Source organism: Eptesicus fuscus, chromosome 19 (assembly GCF_027574615.1).
Source record: "Eptesicus fuscus isolate TK198812 chromosome 19, DD_ASM_mEF_20220401, whole genome shotgun sequence".
Classification (NCBI taxonomy): Eukaryota; Metazoa; Chordata; class Mammalia; order Chiroptera; family Vespertilionidae; genus Eptesicus; species Eptesicus fuscus.
Genome location: NC_072491.1, coordinates 17,375,005 through 17,397,190, shown reverse-complemented (window position 1 = coordinate 17,397,190; position 22,186 = coordinate 17,375,005). Strand labels below are relative to the sequence as shown.

At 37.0% G+C, this 22,186-nt stretch overlaps 1 protein-coding gene across 2 annotated transcripts in view; it reads left to right on the top strand.

Moving 5' to 3' along the window:
- The window catches only part of ANGPT1 (angiopoietin 1), a 250,873-nt gene that overhangs the window by 202,333 nt on the left and 26,354 nt on the right, over window positions 1-22,186 (top strand). For both annotated transcript variants that reach the window (XM_008143400.2, XM_008143399.3), the window contains exons 6-7: window positions 1,126-1,227; window positions 11,169-11,335. In XM_008143400.2, coding sequence (XP_008141622.1) covers window positions 1,126-1,227; window positions 11,169-11,335 — 269 coding nt within the window. The remainder of the gene's footprint in view (window positions 1-1,125; window positions 1,228-11,168; window positions 11,336-22,186) is intronic.

The window sequence follows — 22,186 nt, the reverse complement described above, 5'->3', positions numbered from 1 at the left end:
CTCTGAAGAAGTACATAGATAATTTGTCCTTTGAATGACAGTTTTTGCCATTGTTTTACTTAGCCTTTGGCTATTTGTGCCCCGCATTTGATGCCTCAGGGAAAACCCTTGAAGTTTTTCCCTTCATTAGAGTTTAGCTCTCTGTCCACACAGCCTGTGTGCTGCTGTTGCGTCATTTCTACACCTTTAGCCAGCCTCCAAGATGCTTTAGAAGTCAATTGCCAGGGGATTGGTGTTCCCCATCTCTGGGACCTTGAATAATCAAACTGCCACATTTGTGCTGCATCAATTACAGTGATTGCTCTCAAAAGATGATCCCATTACAGATATGCTTCTCTCCTTGGGTGGACTCTGAGGGAAATGAATCAATTTCTAAATAAATACTATTGTATTTAGAATAATTGAAATAAGCATAACTCTTTGAAAGAGTCAGATAACTTTTCCTCATGGGAAAGAAATGCTTGCTGCAGTCAGAAGGAATACAGTATGTCATGTTCTTTTCTTAATGTTCATGACGAAAATTCATGCAAATAATGTGTTCTCCATATGCCAAGGACAAATGTTTGCCTCTAATGTAACACTGAACCATCAAGAATAATTACTGTAGTATGTAAGTACATAAAAGTTAATATGCAATGAAATATGTAATACCTAACTACAAATGATTTTTTAAAATTTGTTTTTCTAAAACCTTTATTATGATTATATTGCCATTTCAATTAACTAAAGATTTTTAAAAAATCTCAAGTCTTAAGTTTTGGTAAGAAAATGGTCTGTACTTTTGGAAACTTTAGTAATATTTTAAAAATTGAACATACACAAGTACCTGTTGCCATTTAAAACAAAGATCTTTACATTTTTTTTATAGTCTGAAACAATTTTCAGGTGACAGATTTAAATTTTTATAAGTAACTAATGTGTCTTTGATAGAATTTAATCAGAAATAACTCAAATATAAGACGAATAACCAATCATTTCTAAATTAACATTTTTCAACATAGTAATTTTTATTCTTTTTATCTATAGGCCTATCCATCCTATTTCTATTTTAAAACATATCAGATACATGTTTATTTAAAACAAACCTAATTCTTGACTTGACTTTATTTCCCCCTTTTCTGTCAGGTATTTTGCAATATGGATCTTAATGGGGGTGGTTGGACTGTGATACAGCATCGTGAAGATGGAAGTGTGGATTTCCAAAGAGGTTGGAAAGAATATAAAATGGTAAGATGGAAGAATTTAGTAGTTTTTTTGATGTTTTATCATGAGGTTATCTTTACTACACTATGTGATAAACTCTTGAATTTTTAGATGTTTTTTAGTTATTTTAAGAATGAAATGATAAATTAGTGACATTATTTTCATTAAACACAAGATACTCATAAATCATTTTCAGTAAATTGTTTCCATGTGTGCATTAGAAAGAAAAATGTGTTACTGCAATTCTTTGGTGAACTGTTATGTACTGCCTGGATTTGTTCCTGGGTGAATGAGGGTGGGGGAAGCTAGAACTCAGACCTAGGCTGGGTACATGAGCCAGGTTGAGGGAGTTGTGCAGGGCTGTGGGTTATGGAGCAGGACAGCTACTAGATGGCCCCAGGGATGGCAAGTTACTGCTGGCTATTGACTCAGAGCTCCTCTAAGTGACTGGGTTAGACTTCTCCATGTACCGTAATCCAGGGTCATCGGAGGTTTTATGTGGCAGTTAACATCCCTCGAGCACAAAAATAGAAGCTTCCAGGCCTTTTTAAAGGTTTATTAGACCCAGAAATAACATGGTTTCACATTCACTACATTTTGATTTTTCTTTCTCTTTTTCTTTTTATTTTTTTGTTTAAAGTTGATGACAGGGCTAGTCCACGCTCAAGGGGAGAGGTGTACACAAGAGTGTGAACTGTGAGGCATGGTTCATTGGCATCTCCATGATAACAGCAGGCATCATTATCATCATCACAGCTAACCTTTCAATGCTTAACATGTACCAGCCTTATAATAAATTATTTTCTAATTTTTATATCAAACCTATAGTGAATTATAGCTAATGCTGTCTCTATTTTAAGAGGAAAATGAACAAGTTGGAAGATGAACTTTTCCAAGATAATATAGTAGATGGTTTAAATAATTCATAATCCAGTAATCACATACCGAATGCCTAAAATATTAAGTATTAAAATCTATCGACAGAATGTCAAAGCAAACTAATGGAAGGGGATTTTCATTTATGGACTAATTCTCATTTTTTTTACATCCAAGTCTGGATAATTCTTCTTTTGACCATTTTTTGATAAATTCCTCTCTCAGAAAGAAGGTAAAGAAAAAGGTGAAGAGACATGCCCTAAGTTTTGTCTTGTAAACAATGTGTAAAAATGGTGGTTGGTCAACATCACAGTTCATTCATCAGTAGGTTCATAGTTGGTTAAATAACAGTCAACAAAGGGTTTTAATAAATAAAGGGAAGCCTCAAGTGGTGTCTCTGTGTCTACAACATTTTTATCAGATATTCAGTTGAACACTCTGAATGTGGGTTAATAAAGTTTGGAGTTTCACAAAATTGGAATCTTGATGTCTTCGATAAACAATAAACCCAAGATAGAAAGGTAGGAAGCCAACAAAACAGAATTCTACAGAGACAAAAGTAAAGTCTTTTACCTAGACCAAAATTATGCAAAATTAACTGTGAGAATATGGAATAAAGGTGACTAGCTTAAGAACCTAGTATTTGAAATATGGAGAGATTTTCTTGGTTATAAGCTCATTTTATGTTGCTTGCTACTAACAAAAACAAAGCCTTATGTATATAATCTACTTAATAAGAGTTTTTAGTTGCAAAAATTCAGAATCTAACTGATGTCTGCCATGGTCTGGTTACATCAAGAATATACTTTCAATTCTGGAGATTTTCACAAGTGAACGAGTGAACGTATCCCAGAGGGTACAAGCAGGATGGGCGGTATCTAGAAACCATATGTAGAGTAGTTGGGTGTCTAACCTGGAGAAAAAAGAATAAGGTATAAACCGGACTGATAGTGGTTCAGTTGACTGGATAGAAGTATGTAGTACCGGAACCTGCTACTCAAAGTGTGATCCAGGGATTCCAGCATAAGCACTGGCTGGGAGTTATTGGAAATGCAGGATCTGAAGCTCTGCCCCAGACTTCCTGATTTAGAATCTGCATTTCAACATTGTTCTAAGGAAGGAATCTGCATAATGAATGGAGGAACATTACAGAGGCCAAATTTGACTAAGTCTGAGCAAAACTAATGTTTTTTTCCAACATGAATGGGCTGCCTATTAAGTGGTGAGGACCCTCATCAGTGGAAGCACCCACTGGAAGGTAAAGCACCATGTTTCAGGGTTGTTGTGGAGACTGGAATGTTGAAATTCCAGTTGGGCACTATAGTTTCTTTCTGATTCTAAAAACAGATATGGTGGAAAAGGAACCTAAGTTCTAAAGGAGGGCCTTGCATTATATTAACTGTTGGAGTCTTCAATGAAGTGATTTCTGGCAAATCATTTCACACATACCTAACTTTCCCAGTAAAAATAATACCTCACCTGCCTTACAAGGGATGTTGTGAGGATTAGATGCAAATAAAGCACTTGGTACACTGAATGCTCAGTAAACAGTAGTTATTTTTATTACCCAACGACTGCAAAATTTTTACTTAACTCTGCCAAAAATATTATCTTGCCAACCACCTTAACTCATGATTACTTTTGTGACTAAAATGGGATGTGAAGAAGTCATCTGAGAATCAAACTATACATGTAGATTTAGGCAAATCTACATTACATTATTATGAATATTAATGATAATAGAAAAATGAATATAAAGTTGTCATCATGATGACTTTCCAAAATAGTGACTTATTAGCTGTAAGCATCTGCTGCCATAATAAACTAGTCACAGTAAGTAAGAGAGTCTGACATATGAAGTCTGATATTGATTTATGTCTTGTAAGTATATACCAAATATATATTTATATGCATTTTATGCCATGCATTTTTTTATTATTATTGGAATGAAAAGGAATTATTTTCTAATCATAGCTTTTATGACATTTCCCCTCTCCCTTTTTAAAATAGCAAGACTATCATGTTTTCTTCAAACTAGAACAATTTATCAGCTGTCAATTCTGCATGGGCAGAAAATGAGATAAGCTCCAAAATTCTGAAACATTTTGGCAAAAATGAGTCTGACGACTGTTTTTCTGTTTGTTTTAATTGAAAGAATTCATCATATGTTACAACTTGGTTAACTTTCACCAAAACATATGGTGGAAAGTGTTTCAGTTGTTTTCTCCCAGAGCTTTTCTTTCACCTGCAGACAAAACATGACTCCACAAAGAATGGCTGTAGACTCCTTCTGCCAGTTCTTATCAATCACACCCACCTCTGCTCCCTGCATCAGAACTGGCTGCTGGGGCGTGTACATCCTTCGGGAAAACAGAAACTTCTTGGCATGCACCACTTCCTCCTCAGTCTTCACCAATCTACCATAGTATAACCTAAGACGCTTCACTTCTTTCTCTGGCTCTGAGTGTAGAAATAGAGTTCCATCCCGCCTTCTTTTCTGCCTCCCCTCTCTCCTTCCCTTCATACTGGCTGATACCAAAGGACTGCCTCTTGCCTCATACGGTTTCCAGAAAAAATATGTTAAAATTATCAACACATGAAATTACAAAGGTATATTATATATTATTTTTTTAAAACCTCTCAGCATGGAGGATTTACTACTTATTTCATTCTTAACATTTGCTCTAAGCCTGCAAAGATCTTTTACCTGAGCTTTGTTTTCACTTAAACTTCCTTATGAGGAGATTCAGCAAAATCTGGTTTATGGATTTGTAAAGATGTTTGGCGAGAGGGAAGTCTGGAGTGGACCCTTTTAACGAGGCACTTAGGGAACTATATTAACTCCTTCAAGCCATGAGGATACTATTTAGTTGCCTCCAGCAATAACACTTATCAGCAGTACTTTTGCACATAAAGCCCAGTCAAGCCAGGAGTTCCAAACAGTACCCTTGTGGCCTAACTTTATAGAAGGCAGTGACTAATGCCCTGGAGACAACCTGGCTTTGTATTGGGAAAAAAAAAAATTACCCCCATAAATAGAGCTTCCTATTAATATAAATATTTCAGCCTGAGCACCATACCTTCTGGGAGTTCTTTGTTTCTGGAAAGAAATTAAGAGCACATTTTCAACTGCATTTTAACATCTTCACATTAAAAAGAGAGAAATCTATAAGAAATTTAAAATGTGGAAAGAAATCATTCTTTTGATCTCTCTTGGGCTGAGTGTCTCAGTTAGAGGAGACACATGATTGAATTGTGAATTAAAGCACCTTTGGACAACACAGCTCAGTAACCTTGACTTCTTATCTGTTTTCTTTAATTAGTTTTATGAAAAGAGATGAAACCCCTAGGATACATGCACTGTGTCTGGTTTCAATTGTGTTCAGCTATAAAAAGTCAACACTTCCTATGAGCATTATCAGACAAAATAAAATCTGAGACAATTATTTCATTAACTTGGAAAAATACAAACCACAATTGAACATTTCTGCAAGTTTTGGCAAAAATTAATGAATATTGGTCTTTCCTCTGTGTGCCTTTTTAAAGCAAAATGTGGTTTTAAGGCCAATTTTAAGTTAGCATTAGTTTAGATTACATTCTACTGCCTTTTATTAAAGAGCTAAAGGAGAAATAGAAATAATAACCTACCTGAATTATGTTTTAAAAATCTTTCATGTGGCTGTGATTGGTGTAGCTAAACAATCCTATATAATAAAAGCCCAGGGACCATAATGGCAGAATGAATGACCAGAATGACCACTCGACCAGTCACTATGAGGTGCACTGACCACCTCTCGGTCCCTTTCCCCGGCCAGCAGGCTCTGATCGTCCATGGCGAATGGGGACCCGGGGTGGGTGACAGGGGATGCAGGCAGTGCCAGGCCAAGGCCCCCACCCTGCCGGTCGCCCCACACACAGAGGTTGACTGGCAGTGGGGGTGGGGCCAGCAAGCAGGCAGGAATGGCCAACCTCTTGGTCCTTTCCCTAGTCATCAGGCTCTCATCGCTGGATGGTGAACAGGGAACCAGGGTGGGTGGGGGGTTGCCGGCTGCCGGCAGCCAGGGAAGATGGCCCTGATCGCAGGCTAGGCCTAGGGACCATACCCACGCATGATTTCATGCACCAGGCTTCTAGTATTTTTTAGAAAAGAATATGCTATAGCATTCTTAGATTTCATTTATGAAAAAGAAGAAATTCTATGTTCATTACTATTGTTTATTCACTAAGGACTTGTTGCTTTTTCAGTATCAGCACTGACTTTTGTTCAAGCTTTTATTTTTATTTTTATGGATGTTACAGGCTATTTGGAGTAAAATATAGACCTGTGGCAATCTGTTATGTATGCAATAATGTATAAATCTATTTTTAATGTTCATCTCTGTTCTCTGTATTTCAAGCATGAATATGAATTTTTTAAAGAACAGTCCATAATACATAATCAAAACTTGCCTTCTAATATGGACGTGGATATAATATGAGGTTTTACACCTATCTCTTCCCCGTGTACCACTTAGATCATTTGATCTGGTTAAGATATTCCTTCTAATTTGCCCAAGGAATAGTTATTTCCCATCATGATTATATGGTTCTTCACCACTGGTATACAGCAGGCTCAGCTATGAAACTTTTAAATATGCGATTTCTAAACCCACCCAGACATGCTGAGTCAGAACCGGCATGGGGGGAAACCAAGTCATCTCTTTTTTAAAAATGCTCCACAGCTGTTTTTGATATGCACTCCTGGTAGAAAGCAACTGTAGGAGCTATCAATTTGTTGGTATGGGTTTAAGATCTCAAAAATTACCTCTTTTGTAGATCCTACAACTTACATAAAGAGAACAGGATTAAACTAAACAGGACAGAGGAAAGTTGAAGGAGACAGCTTTTCTTTAGCATTAGGAAGCAGAAGTAAGGATAAGAAAGTAGCCTACCCTTTGGTTTATGTCATAGATTAGCCCCAATTGCAACCTGTTGGTTTTGATTTCTTATTCAATAACTAGGGGGCCAGTGCAAGAATTCATGCACCTTGAAAGGAACTGTGGGCCCCAAGGCTGCAGTGGGCACGTGGGTGGGTCTCGGCCCATTCTCTGTGCCCCTGCCCCGCCTCTCCTACCATGGCTCCCGGACCCCTCTCTGCTGGAAGCCCTGCTCCCACTACCGCTCCCACGTGCTGACAGCCCCAGACCCCACTTGCACCAGCTGACAGCACAGAGTGATTGGGGCCGGTGCCAGCAGCAGGTATGAGCAGTGCTGGCGCTATCAGCAGGTGCAAGTGGCGGCTGCTGCCCCAATCGCCCTTCAGGAGCAGGGGGAGGTGGAGAAGCCCTCAGGGGTGATCGGGACCAGCAGCCGCCGCTCACACCTGCTGATGGCACTGAGCAATTGGGGCTGGTGCCAGCAGCAAGTGCAAGCACCGGGCGGGACTGTGGTGTTTGGAAGCAAAGAATTTTCAGTAACCACCAGAGGTTCGCCCCGATGACAGCGACCAGCACCCCACCTTGGTCTGGCACCCCCGCTCACCTGCTCCACCATCCTGCCATGACCAATGCCCACCATGTTCTGCGCACACCCCCTGGTGGTCAGCGCATGTCATAGTGACCCGTTGTTCAGTTGTTTGGTTGTTCCACCGTTCGGTCTATTTGCATATTAGGGTTATATATATATATATTTTATATATATAGATTAGCGTCTAGGATTAAAATGCTAGTGCTCATTTATATAAACCATCACTCATCCTTGTCATAGGAATACATTAGTTCCTAGCATCTAAAAACTTTTTATGTATCCCCTTATTAAATTTTAGGCTAAGACAAGACTCTAGGTTATTATTTTTGTTCCCTTTCTCATACAAAGTAGAAAGTAACCTACTCACCCTTAAATAGCTCACAGTCTCATGGGAGAGAAACAAGTCAACAGAAATTTACTCTGTATTGTGATATATACTTTAACTATACCAACAACAACTAGAATTTTGTTAAAGGCTTCTCATGTATCAACACTTAGCTAAATGCTTTAGGTCTATTATTTCATTTCCTCTAAAACATTCTATATGGAAACAACATTTTTATCCATATTTTGCAGAAGGAAACAGGCTCAGAAATGATGTCGGACGGTCCACAGCACATATGTGGCAGAAAGGCTTCAAATTAGAACGGGACGGGGAATAGAAGATGTTTAGTCTAAGCCAAGCTTTTGTTGCTAGGCATCAGATTCGTGGTCTGCCTGATAAATTATCCAATAGACAGTTTACTAATGTGGGAACCCATTTCCCCTTCTTTCATTTATTTTTCATCTTTATGATGGAACAGTTGTTTCTGCATCACTGCGTTTTCAGCCATTAGAAGGTTTCCTCCCTACACGCTCTCTCCCTAAAAGCCATTTTGATTCATTGTAGCCCAAGGTTTTGCTCCCACAATAAAAGCACGTGTAGATAGTTTTCAGGAAGGTACATGATATAGAATTTTGGTTTCTCAACACAAATTTTGTTGCTTTTCAGTTGCTTCTTCCTCTATTTTCAGTGAGAAAAAAAGGCAAACCGTTTAGGAACGGATGTTAATCTCACTTGGAAGTGCAAACCTGTATGCCAAGATGGGGATGGAGGCTTTAGGAAAGATACTAACGCCCGTCCATTTCTGAAGCTCAAGGTCTCTGCACATTTCCCTGGGGGAGCTGGACAGTCTTATCCATGCAGTGCTTTCAGCAGCATGGAAATATGTGACCCACAACTTAACACCTCATCATTCCCAGCCTCCCTTTCACATTTAGTGCAATCACTGAATCTCTTCTGACTACATGGGAGAGGGAATCGTCAAGTGGCTAGAGAGAGGGTTTTGACATGTCTGAGCTGAGAGGAAATGCAAGGAACATCCCAGCAGTCTTCTTTTTCTTCCTAGTGGCTGCTGCAACTGAGAATGTACTAATGCTTTGACTTCAGTTCTGTGCAACTTTCTGTTTTGCTTATTCATTGGAGAAGGTAAGCTTCTCCCTTCTCACTGGTATGTGGCACCAACTGTCATAAATATGTGTAAAATGCTTAGCACATCCTAGCTTGCTTTAATACTTCCTGTCCCTGTGGAACTTTTGCCAAGTGTGACTTGTGCATCTTAAGGACAAAGAAAGGAGCCCCTGAAATACTGACCTCAATGTATCTTACATCTTTACTCTGAGCTATAGATAGACGGTCTTCAGGGGACCATATTCCCAGTGCATTCTGACAAAGGGTATTCAGTTAATGAAAAACTCAGTTAAGTTGGAGAATAGCTTTAATAGTGTGTCTGGACATGCCAGTATTTCACTAGCCTATGAGGATTCACAAATTCAAGACAACTTCTGTCCTCAAGGAGCTCATCGTCTGGTCAGAAGGATAACACGTAGGTCAAGAATTACACTGAATTTCACATGTTACCAAGGAATTGTTTCTGAGACAGTTATGAACACACAAACTCTAGGATGACTTAGAGTTCTTTATTTTCCTATCACTAACATCTCCAACATTAACAGTTGGCTTTCTTTTGGGGACAACATTTTTATTCCCCACAAAGAAATTGTTTTGAACACTTAACCTGTGACCTGGATTGCCCTAAAGAAAACAATAGAGACATTGAGATTCAGGTATAGAGCAGCCACTAGCTTCACTCACTAGCTCTCACATTCAATCTTCAGCCTCAAAATCCAGCGAATGATTATAATCCTGGATTCACAGGATTCACAGGTTTGCTAATTGCTATTTAAAATGTGAATGTTATGGACATAGGGGTGCATATATCTTTTCAAATTAGTGTTTTGGATTTCTTTGGATAAATATTCAGAAATGGAATTGCCAGGTTGTAGGGTAGTTTAATTTTTAATTTTTTGAGGAATTAGCTGCACCAATTTAAAATCTCATAAACAGTGCACAATGGGTCCCTTTTCTCCACATCCTCACCAATGCTTATTGTTTGTTGATTTATTGATTATAGCTATTCTGACAGGTATAAGGTGATATCTCTTTGTGATTTTAATTAACATTTCTTTGATGATTAGTTATGTGGAGCATCTTTTCATATGTCTGTTGGACATCTGTATGTGCTCTTTGGAGAAATGTCTATTCAGGTCCTTGGCTCAGTTTTTAATCAGATTGTAATTTTTTGGTATTAAGTTGTATAAGTTCCTTATATATTTTGGATATTAACTCCCTACTGAATGTATCATTGGAAAATATTCTTCTGAAATAAATCAGACAGAGAACAACAAATACATATGATTTCACTTATGCATGAATCTAAAAAGTAAAATAAACGAACAAACAAAATAGGAACAAACTCTTAGATACAGAGAATAAATTGATAGTAGCCAGATGAGTGAGGGGTTGGGGGAGAGGGGTGAAAAAGGTGAAGGGATTAAGAAGTACAAATTGCCAGTTATAAAAAATAGTCATGGGGATGTAAAGTACAGGATAGGTAATATAGTAAATGATATTATAATAAGTTTATATGGTGTTAGATGGGTATTAAGACTTTGGAAGGTATATAAATGTCTAATCACTGTATTATACACCTGAAACTAATATAATATTATATGTCAACTGCAATTGAAAATTAAATTTTAAATAATGAGAATGTTAAAACTAGAGAAGTCAAAGGTCTAATAATCTGTTTTTTATCTTGCATGATTTGACTCCTGAATAATAATGAAAACACAAATAAAAATATTGTTATATAATTCTATGATAGTACCCTCATAATTCATTGGAAATATTTAATTATGTTAAAATATTCCATTAGCTAGTATTTTATAAACGTTTTCAAAAGCAAGTTATGATAGAGAAGTTTTTATTTATTAAACTTATTAACCAGATTAATCCAAAAAACATCTAATCTACACAGATGTGAATATAAGGTTTTACTCTAATAAGAATTAGATGTAATCCTCAATGGAGGGAAGGAAACAGCAGGAAAATATTGAGTAAGTAATTGAAAACAGTGTGTAAAAATGTGAAAAAAATATTTTACTTTTAAAAATGTTAATTATCATTTAGAGCATAGATAAGTACTGGACATGAAAAAACTTTCTCTCTGAAGTAACAATTGCATCTCTGTCTTCTTTCGCAGGGTTTTGGAAATCCCTCTGGTGAATACTGGCTGGGGAATGAGTTTATTTTTGCCATGACCAGTCAGAGACAGTACACACTCAGAATCCAGTTAATGGACTGGGAGGGAAACCAAGCCTATTCGCAATATGACAGATTCCACATAGGAAATGAAAAGCAAAACTATAGGTAAGTCTTCCTTCCCTGTAGTGCTTAACTGCCTTGGCCAAGCCCATTTACTAGTTTTAGTGGAAAAGTGTGAAAAAAAGAAATGATGAAAGGCATCCTTCAAATTGAAAATCAGGTTGTTTTTCTAGGCCTCTGACAAAGAGATTTAAAAAAAAAAAACTATAAAGACTTCTTAAAAGTTCTCACAGACTGATTATCTTGATGTTGGCTCAAATTTTTGAAGATAGGGAATTAAGTCAAGCACAATATTATTATTATTGTTATTATTATAAAGGTTCAATGGATTCATACACATAAACCTGTTGACAGAGAACTGACTCAAATGCAATGGCTTGAAATAAATACGCCCTCTATCAAAAGATCTACTTATACGTAATTTATTTACTTTTCTTAAATTATTTTTTCAGATTATTTTGAAGTTGATAAAGAGAGTAAAATTTTATATTTTTGCATAAATTGGCATAAAAATTGAGGTGAAGCATAATTTAGATTTGTTTGGTAAATAATGTAAAAGGTAAAAATAAGTCCATATAATGGCATCGATATATACAGTTCATCATTGCAGATGTGAAAATAGACAATCTATTTACTTGATTGTTAGCATCTCTGATTTTTTTCAATGAGCAGCTCATATACTAGGGGGAAAAAAACCACATTGAAAATAGTTAGGCAAGTAAATGGTAAATTCATTTCACGAACACTCACTATGTTACCTCTATGTTCCGAGAACTCTGCTATGTACTAGCAATTTTGCGGTCAGTGATGAGGTCTATAGTCTCCCAGGCCTCACAGTCCAGCTTTGTGACTAACTAGATCACTAAGCATATGGAAATATATTTTAGTTACTTTTATGTCACTATTCATTTATGCAATACCTGGTACATGGCAGGTCATTAATAATTGTGTGTACCGCAGTTTTGTAATCAGTAAATGAGAGTTGCAGTGATTTTAAACTCAGTATTGTGGCTGTGATGCATCAGTTAGGGAAACATGATTGTGTGCATTAAAGAGTTGGCACATTTCTGCACGCAAAATGCAGTGAAAGCAACCAGAGCCTTCTGTTTTTTTTCCAACTTGTGTGGCCCCCACCACCTAATTCAACTGTTTCTCCTGCTTATTTGTCTTTTTAAGACATATCATGGACTTTGAATCTTTAACATTTTCATGAACACATCACATTTTATTTTAATGGATTATGTATGGGGCTGGATCCTTGGAGACATAATAATCATTTTCTTAACAAACAGTAATGATGTCACCACATCAACAGAGGATGAGAAATAGATCTAAAGAGCTCATAGTCTCATGGGGGTAGGGAAGGATGGTGTACATAATGGCAACTCAAGAAACCAAATAGACATTTATAAAATGCAATGGAGTGTAAGAAGAAACGTTTCCAAGGAGGTCAATATTTTGAGATTTTCATAACAAGGAAAACCACTGTAAAACATCAGGGGTACTCTTATATAAATGTTTTGACCTGAAACTTGAAACTATATGAAACTTGGCTAATGTCAGACAGCCTGACAATGGGACTAGCAAATAATTAGTCCAGTCTTTTTCTAGGCTCCTGAAGAATTTTCTTTGGTTCCATTCCAAAATGTCTCTCAGTTCTTGTGTGTGTGTGTGTGTGTGTGTGTGTGTGTGTGTGTGTGTACACGCATGCATGTGTGTGCTTGAAAGGCTGGAGTCATATTAAAGGGACAAAGAGTCTTTGGGCAGGTTTAGGAGGACTGTGGGCATCTGACATAGGCTTTAGGGTGTATGATAGGAATGTCATTCTTTCATCTACATGAAGAAAGAACACTTCCCCCCTCTTTGAGTGTCTCACTGCTCTCCCCCACTGCTCTCATTGAGCATTTCCTATTCCTTCAACACTGTGTGATTCAGATCTTGACCCATATAATGCAGTTCTATTATTAAAAAAATGGAAAAAGTCAAGAACCATATGATTCCATTCATATGTGGGGAATAAAACCAAAAGCAGCAAATGAACAAACAAGACAACAAACAAAGTATACACAGACAACAATATGGTGGTTATCAGAGAGAAAGGGGTGGAGGGTAGTAAAGGGTAAAGGGGTCAAATATATAGTGATGGAAGGAGATTTGACTTTGGACAGTAAATACACAGTGCAATATACTGATGATGTATTCTAGAATTGTATACTTGAAACCTATATTATTTTATTAACTAATGTCACCCCAATAAATTTAATAAAAAAAGTTTTTAAAAAGTAAGTCTTCCCAGCTAGAGTGAGGCACACACTCTGAGATCCCCATTCTTCTTTCTCTAGAGTATTATGAACCTTGAGAATCAGCACTATAAATCCAGAAGGAACTTAATTAACTTAATTCCAAACCTCTGGTTTTAATGAAAAAAAAAAAAAAAAAAAAAAGCTGAGGTTCAGAAATATGCAATATTTTTCCCAAAGAAGGAGAAAGACTCAAATATGGGATGTGTGACTCCTACCTAGCTCAATGTGGTTTCCACTTTATTATGCTGCTGTAATAAAGCTGATGGCTCTGGTCCGCTTTCCTGCCAAGACTCAGCAGAAAATAGGTCTGTAATCATCGCCTTCTCATGTAATTAAGTACTAAGATTCATGTTGGCATCAAATGGGAAATTAGAACTCATTAAAACATAATGCCTGCTCTGGTGAAAGCTTAGTTAAAATAAGCTTAGTAAAAATAAGCACGCTAAGAAAACCAAACAGAAGCTTGGAAAGGGAAGCTACACCCATGTGACTTCCCTCTCCACCTGTATCATCACTCACTCCTGCCCAGGACGGCTCCCCAGGCCCAGCAAAGTGTGTGTGGCCTGAGGTTAGAACTCCAGATGTCCAGCTTTGCCTTTTTGTGCTTCTTCTCTCCTCGTTGTTTTTCTCTCCAAATTAGGATGCCTTGTTTATATAAATTATCAAAGTGTGAATACTGATGTTTCTATTGTATTTTATAACTTATGAAATGATTATTATCACTTGATCATTTAATCTTCACAATGGCTTTTTTGACACATTATTAGACACATTTTAAAGATGAAGAAACTGAGACTTTGGGTCATTGACCTCAAATTCAACTGAAATAAAAACTCAGGGATGTATGCTAAGCTTTTGCTTTATATTTTCACATTTTTCCTCTTTCAAATTAAATTCAGAAGTTCTTTGAGAGTTTTATTTTTTTAATATTCTATCTTAACAAAAATTATATTTTAAAAACTCATCTTATAGCTGTAGCCATATCTATAAATCCAATTTGAAAAAAGTTCTCATGCTCTAGACACATATTGATTAAAAATAAATGTTGTGAATGGATAGATAAGCTTACAAATGTACATGTAATACACATATTTTCTTCTTATCCTCTAAGGACACTTTAAATTGTTTTCTCCGGTAGAAAATAAAATCTATAGAACCCAGAAAAATATAAATAAGAAAAAACAATAATGTAAGAGTGTCATGATGAACACAGCATGTGAAATGACATGTAATCAGTGTGAAATTATTAAATACTTCCTCTAGAGAGGTAGTATTATCCAGGTCCTCGTCATCTGACACCCAGACTATTGTAGAGCCTGCCTGCCTCCAGTCTTGATGCTCTCAAATATATCTTCCACACTATTGTGGGGTGTTTTTTCTAAAAGACAGTCTGACTTGGTCTCTGCTCTCCTTCATATATTTCAACAATGTAAAATATGTACATGTTAAAGTCTGCCATTTAAAACTCTTCATGACCTTGCCACTATCTACTTATTCAGCTGTTGCTATCAAACTCTCACCCTAACCTCACCTAACCAGACACTCCTTCATTATGATTATGTTTCAGTAATTACTTGCAATTTTCTTAAACCATCCACACCTTTGTTTATGCTATATCCTTACCCTATATACGTACATAAACCCAGCTTTGGACACATCTTCTAAATCTTTAAGATCCTCCCTTGTTCCAGGAAGTCTTCCCTGATAACTACTATAGAAGATACTGTGATGCACTAACCCATTGCCTCCCTTCAGATGCACTCCTCCCACTTCCTGGGTTGCTGGCTAACAGCTCATAGTCAAAGTCCCCTGCCTGGGCATTGCCTGTGGCTGAAGAAAGTCACATCACCATAGTCGCTGCTCCTTCCTGCAGAGAAATTACACTCAATGACTGGTCAATATAAAGATCCCCTTGCCCCAATCGGGGCAATTCTGATGGGCCATCCGAGGTCCAGAATTTCACGTGAGATTACCTGAGGTCTTCACTGTGACTGTATGTGAGCCCAACTTCTCCCTTTGCTCAGTCCTGCTTTCTTCCCTTTGCCACATGAATTGATCCTGAGAGCACCCCCATATATTTCTGCCTACTCTGATTTGCCAGAGTAATGCATCACCCTTGCTGTCAGGCTAATTTAGATGCTCTGTGCTCTCCTATATTCATAACTCTCTGTGGCTAACTACTTAGTATCCATATTCTATTATAAACTCATTAACAAGTGTTTTGTTTTTATTCTTAAATAACTGTGTGTATGTGTGTGTCCTTTTTCATTATGTCTAAGTCTAGAGGTTAGGAACCATTTTAATCAAAATTCAAGATATATACCTAACTTAGCCAAATTATGGACCGATAGTTAATAGCTAAATATTTGGTGAATACATGCTATGTACCAGACACCTTGTTTTCACATGAGAAAACTAAGGCATTGTACTTTGCACAAGGTCACAGGTATAATATGAGTAGAAGTCAAGATTTGAGCTTTGATCTCTTAACTTCTCATCATATATTTATCCCTCAATAAAGGGAAATCCATTCATTAATTTTGAGAAATAAATACACTCAAAGCACATATTCTAAGAGATAGAATGTTTCTGCTAATCCCATTTCTGTCTTTAATAACATGAATGTTCATGGACACATTATCGCATTTCTCTGGATCTCTATTTTCTGTCCTATAAATTAAAGTATTTGTAAAGCTTCTTGCAGCTCAGAAATTATTTTATAGATTATAATTACCTTTATGTACACAATTATTTTTTTGTTTTGTAGCCCTTCAATTATTTGATAAATGATTAAATTTTGATCTCTATAATAAATACTTCATTAAGCGTGTCCATCAGTTTAGGGCTTACAGTGACCTTTTACTTCTCTTGAAAACTTTGCTGGTCTCAATACTAAACAAATATATCCAGCCCTGGACAGGTGGCTCAGTTGGTTGTAGCATAATCCCGAACACCAAAAGGTTTTGGGTTCGATCCCTGGTCAGGCCATACGGGAGGCAACAGGTAATGTTTCTCTCCTCTCTCTCTCTCTCTCTCTCTCTCTCTCTCTCTCTCTCTCTCTCTCTCTCTCTCTCTTCCTCTCTTTCTAAAAATCAATATACTGAGGTGAGGATTAAAATAAAAAAAATACATCCACCAAAATAAGTGCTTATAAAAAAATAACAATTTGTCAGGTTGGAAAGATGCTGCAATCTAGTGGAAAAGGATCGGGAATAGGAATCAGAAAATATGGAAATTGCTGAATAGTGAGGTCTGGCTTCCCTGTCCATAAAACCAACTTCCTGTATCAGTGTTGAGTCAGGGAAACAGGGACATGATGATTGTTATGGAAATAAGGGATTTGTTCTACAAATTAAAATTTACATAAATGTTAGATGAGCTGGACAAGTGGAGGCCTGGAAGGTGAAGGTAGAAAATCAGAGAAAGGGTTCCTAACACATATGGGTAAGAGCTGGCATGGTGTGAACAACCAAGAGCTTTCAGGGAAACCACAGAAACCCAGCACATCCAGCCACCGAAGGGGAACACAGAGGGTGAGATCTGAGCAAAGCTGCTCCTTCGGTGTAGCTGCGTTACCTGGGATTGTGCAGTTAGCATCTGGTGGTGGGTCTGGAGCCCTTTACAGCCTGAGGAAGGCAAGCTGGAGGGAGAGTAGAAGGGAGGGCACCTCAGCCACTGAACATCACCATGTCTGATGTGGGTCTGAAGGCCAGCTGTTGCTTCACTTCTACTATCAAAATCTCACAAGTGCTAGGGCACAGAGCTCTCCCTCCTGGGAGCACACCTGCACCTCTCCCTTCTCCCTCTTCTCCCCCACAGGCATGCATCTCCTAAACTCTAAGGGTCCCTGGGAGACTTGAACCGGGGGCAAGTCTTATCCCAGGTGGCAGCTTATCCCAGGCTAAACCCCTGTACCTATCTCCAAAGCCCCCTTTTTCAAGAGACACAAATTCTAGACTTGGATCTGCAGAGACTTTTCTGAATGACCTTGAATAAGTTACTTCACTTTTCCAAGCCTCAAGTCTGAAGAAGTAAAATGAGGAGGTAAGGAAGCAGTCTTTCCAACTCCAGAATCCTTTTTTAAAAAAAGAGAGATTAAAGTACTCCCATGCCATGTATGTATTTCAAGGACAAAACAAATTAGTGTGGATTGAAAAGAATTCTCTAGAGCTTTTTATGTAAATTTAAACTGTGCATTTTTATAGGTATTGTAAAACTTACTTCACTCTTTTTAGTGAAATGGTTTTCATTTCTCTGATTCTCTGGGTTACATGGTCCTGGCTGGAACCAGTAGCAGATGTGTTGAAAGTCTAAGAGGAAAGTTATTTCTTACAGCATTGTTGGACGATCAAAGTAGGGGGAAAAAAAGTATATATATATATATAGGGAATCTCCTGGCAGTTTCTACACTCTTGAATTTTTAACCCAGATACAAAACTCAAAGCTTTAAGTAGTTTTATTTGTATTTTTCAAAGTATTTCTACAAATTGGGATGTATATTATTTTTATTTAGAGTATAATTTTTGTTGGGGTTACTTCCTATAGCTGAGAAGGAATTGTTTTCTTCAACAAAATGATATTTTATAGTCCTTGACTGAGATGATATATTCAAGAGAAAAAAAGGCATGGTCTTACAAAGTCACTTTATGCTTTCTCCAGGTCTTCGGAGGGTCAGAAAAATCTCTTGACTGTAATGCAGATTAATGGCAGTCTCTAGAGTCCTATATTTTTCCAAGCTGACCAAAAAAAAAAAAAAAAAATGCCCCAGTGCTGTTAGGTCTAAGGATTCCTAGAGGATTCCTGCTCCAACATGTGTAATGTCAGGTAGGACTCAGACAAGTGCTTCTTTGAAACTTTAGGCTGGCACAGGTTGCTAGAATCAGCTAGCACTGCCTCCAGGAAATAGTCCAGGGAGATGTCATGTGATCCCCTGCCCTGGGTCTTCCCAGTGCTGTTCACCACTGAAAAGATGAAGGCTGTATCTTCAATGAACGAAATACTTGTCATCTTTTATTATGTGCTATCCTGAAATAAAATGTCCACAAAGATTTCAGTATAGTCATGTATGTGAGTGTTCATGCATGTGTATACACATGTGTGATGGGATAAGGGGAGGGGTGGATAGTACACAGGCAGACATGTAATTGCAATATCATGGACATAGTCATGAACATATTACTAAGGAATATGAGGATCTAAACAATTTGGAGAAGTTTGGAGGGCCTCTAAAGTGTGACCTAAATTGCCATAGAAAATGACAAATTGGGATTAGCAGGAGAACTAGTTCATCGTTGGAAGTAGAATTGGGAGTAGCATATGTGTAGGCTTATATGTGAGACCTAGAATGTCTTATTGGGAAAGTTATTTTTTGCAACATTCCTGGACTGATTAAGTTAGATAAAATATATCTATAGGGAATCTGAAGCAATACTTTAAGCATAGAGTGTAAGGGGGTAAAGACAAAGCATGATGCTAAGAGCAAAGGAGAGCCAGACCACTAGTGATATCTTTGGCCTGGCACCTAGGGAGAGCCTCTGAAGAGAGCCATCTAAAAGGTCTGGTATCACATTCCAATCAGGTTGTTGTTGTGTGTTTTTTTGCTCGATGTTTTGATTACTCTGTTCATTAAATATGAGCAACAACAATGTTCAAGACATTATGTGTGAAACAAAACCCCACAGAATTTAATCTCCATCCTTCAGCAGTTTAACTTCTTTGCCTGACTTGGTTTTCCTTACCCTTTAAGTCTAAACTCAGTTTGTAGAGCTCTGTTTTTGGATTGGATAAGGCGCTCCTTCCAGGTGCTCTCCCTGGCTCTGTGCGTGTCTTTATCAGAGTCCTTACTTGTCCCTTTGGGTTATAATAGGCTAGTTCCTGCTATTAGAATGCCACATCGAGGCCAGGGGTCTCTCTGCAATGTTTGATATATGCCTGGAGAGGAAGCACTTTCTAATAAATATGTGAAGGACACATCAACAAAGGTATTTTTATGCACTCAACAAACACAGCTGATTTGGATCTAAATGACAAAAATTCAGACCCACAAGTGAACATTTCTGTCCCCAGAAGTATGGAATGGCAGCATAATTTCCATGTAAGGTTTTTAATAAAGAGCTGTGTCCTTTAGTTTCTTGTATTGTTGCATGGTGGGACTCATTTCTCTGATGTATTAAATTGCTGGCTCTGCAGTTCTTTTTCTTTACTCTCAAAAGATATGCAAGAATTTCAATATTGTATAGAGCCAAGCAAATGAGGTAAAATGTTAATAAGATAGACATACAACATACCTTATTCCATAGGCCCGCTGATCCTGGAAAAGGATGCCATGTTACTGTCACTGATAAGTAATTTGTGGGTTACGGGAACTAGGTTCTCTGCCTGCAATTTTGATAGCTGCCACTAGGTGACAATCAACTTTGATTTATAGAACTCCCCCTGGGTGAATAATTGAGAGTTCATCAGAAAGTACAAGATTTAGTTCATTATATATGTTTTAAATTTTATTTTTCAATTATAATTTACATTCAACATTATTTTATATTAGTTTCAGGTATACAGCATAGTGGTTAGATAATTATATATACTTTACAAAGTGTTCTTCCGTTCGATATTTTAAGTACCCTCCTAGCACTATGCATAGTTATTAGAATATTATTAACTACATTCCCTATGCTTTACTTTACACCCTCATGACTATTTTGTAACTAACAATTAGTACTTCTTAATCCCTTCACCTTTTTCACCCAGCCCCCCAAACACCTTTGCCCTCTGCCATCCATTAGTTTGTTCTCTGCATCTGTAAGTCCCTTTCTATTTTGTTAGTTCATTTATTTTGTTATTTAGATTCCACATATAAGTGGAATCATATGTTATTTGTCTTTCTCTGTCTGGCTTATTTCACTTATCATAATACCCTCTAGGTCCATCCATGCTGTCGCAAATAGTAAGAATTCATTCTTTTTTAGGGTAGAGTAATATTCCGTTGTGTATATGTACCACAACTTTTTTATCAACTTGTCTATTTATGGGTACTTGGGGGTTGCTGCCATAACTTGGCTATTGTAAATAATGTTACAGTGATCATAGGGGTGCATATATTTTTTCAAATTAAGTGTTTTTTTTATATTTTTGAGTAAAATTTTTAAGATTATGAAAATAACAACATAAAATGTAGATTACCTCATAAATAATAGTTTTTTTTCTAGATGATGTATTTCTTTTACAAGACCCTTTACGCACATCAACAATAAACATCATAAAACCAAATTACATAATTTTGTCAAGTATCAAGTAGTAGCATTAAATACATCAACTGCAAACCTTGTGTTGATATAGTAGCATCATAACCTTCAACTTTAACTACTATGAATTGAACATTTACTCCATGCTTAGGTATGTCTCTTTTGGCATTAATGCTACCGAATGCCAATATTTATGCTGGTCTGCTCATGCTCTATTAAAAGAATTAAAAGTGCTATTTTATTACCTGCCTGAGTCAGAAGCTCAAATAAACAGCTGGATAAGAGTAATTTTAGTCTTATTCATTTTTAGCCACAAATAAGAAACAACCTTTTCTCCTCTCATGTGTCCTTATGAACAATTCTAGTGAAAATTGTCTAGATCTGAAGATCAGAAGTCATTATGTAAACAATCAGAGGTCCCATCACTGTTACAAAATAATTATTTTAATGTCCTATGCTTTAAAATAAAAAATGTGATTATAGATCAAATAAATAGTTGCACCTGTTTATAATTTGATTTTATAAGTACGCATAGTGTCCTTAGCAGAAGAATCCCATCTGAATTTTGTGTGCTTCTTTAACCATCCCCTCACCTAAAAGATACGCTGGTAATTAGAGACATCAAGTCACTGTTTCCTCGGCTTGTTAATAAACAATAATTATTAAATATGTAGTTGTCCTATATCCAGCATTGTTTTATTTCTCTTTTAACTGGATATTTTGCTTTAATCTATGTAAATTTACTAAAATTACTTGTAAAAATTATTATAATTCTTTTGCAGTCATACTAGGTATTCATTCATTAGCCAGCCAGCCAAACAGCCAGCAACCAAACATTTACAGGTTGCTACTATTTTCCTGGTACTATTCAGTTGTTCCCAAACTTCAGTGTTCATATAGTCAACTAGAGTGTTTCATTAAAGTGTATATTTCTGACTCCCATATGTAGATATTCTAATCTTGGGCTAGAACCCAGATACCTCAGTCCTACCAAGTATACCCAGGTGATGCTAATATAGAAATAACACTTTAATGCCACTAAAAGGGGACACCATGTTTGTTGGTCTTGTTGGGCTAATAGTTAAGAAGAAGGGAGAAAACATGGGATAGTTGGCTTTCAACAAAATGGCTAGCTGCAGTATGTTTTATAGCATGTCTGGTTGGTTGTTTTTGTTTTGTCCTTTTCTTTTTTATCAAGGAATCACAAACCTTTTAAACATTTTAATGGAGCTATGCATCTTCTCTCCAGAGTACTTGAAGAAGCACAGAATTTTGCTTACATATAGGTGTGATTAAGCTCCATACTCACAGTCCCTGGGTAAGAACCCTTGTAATCAGGCTATAGTTGAGCA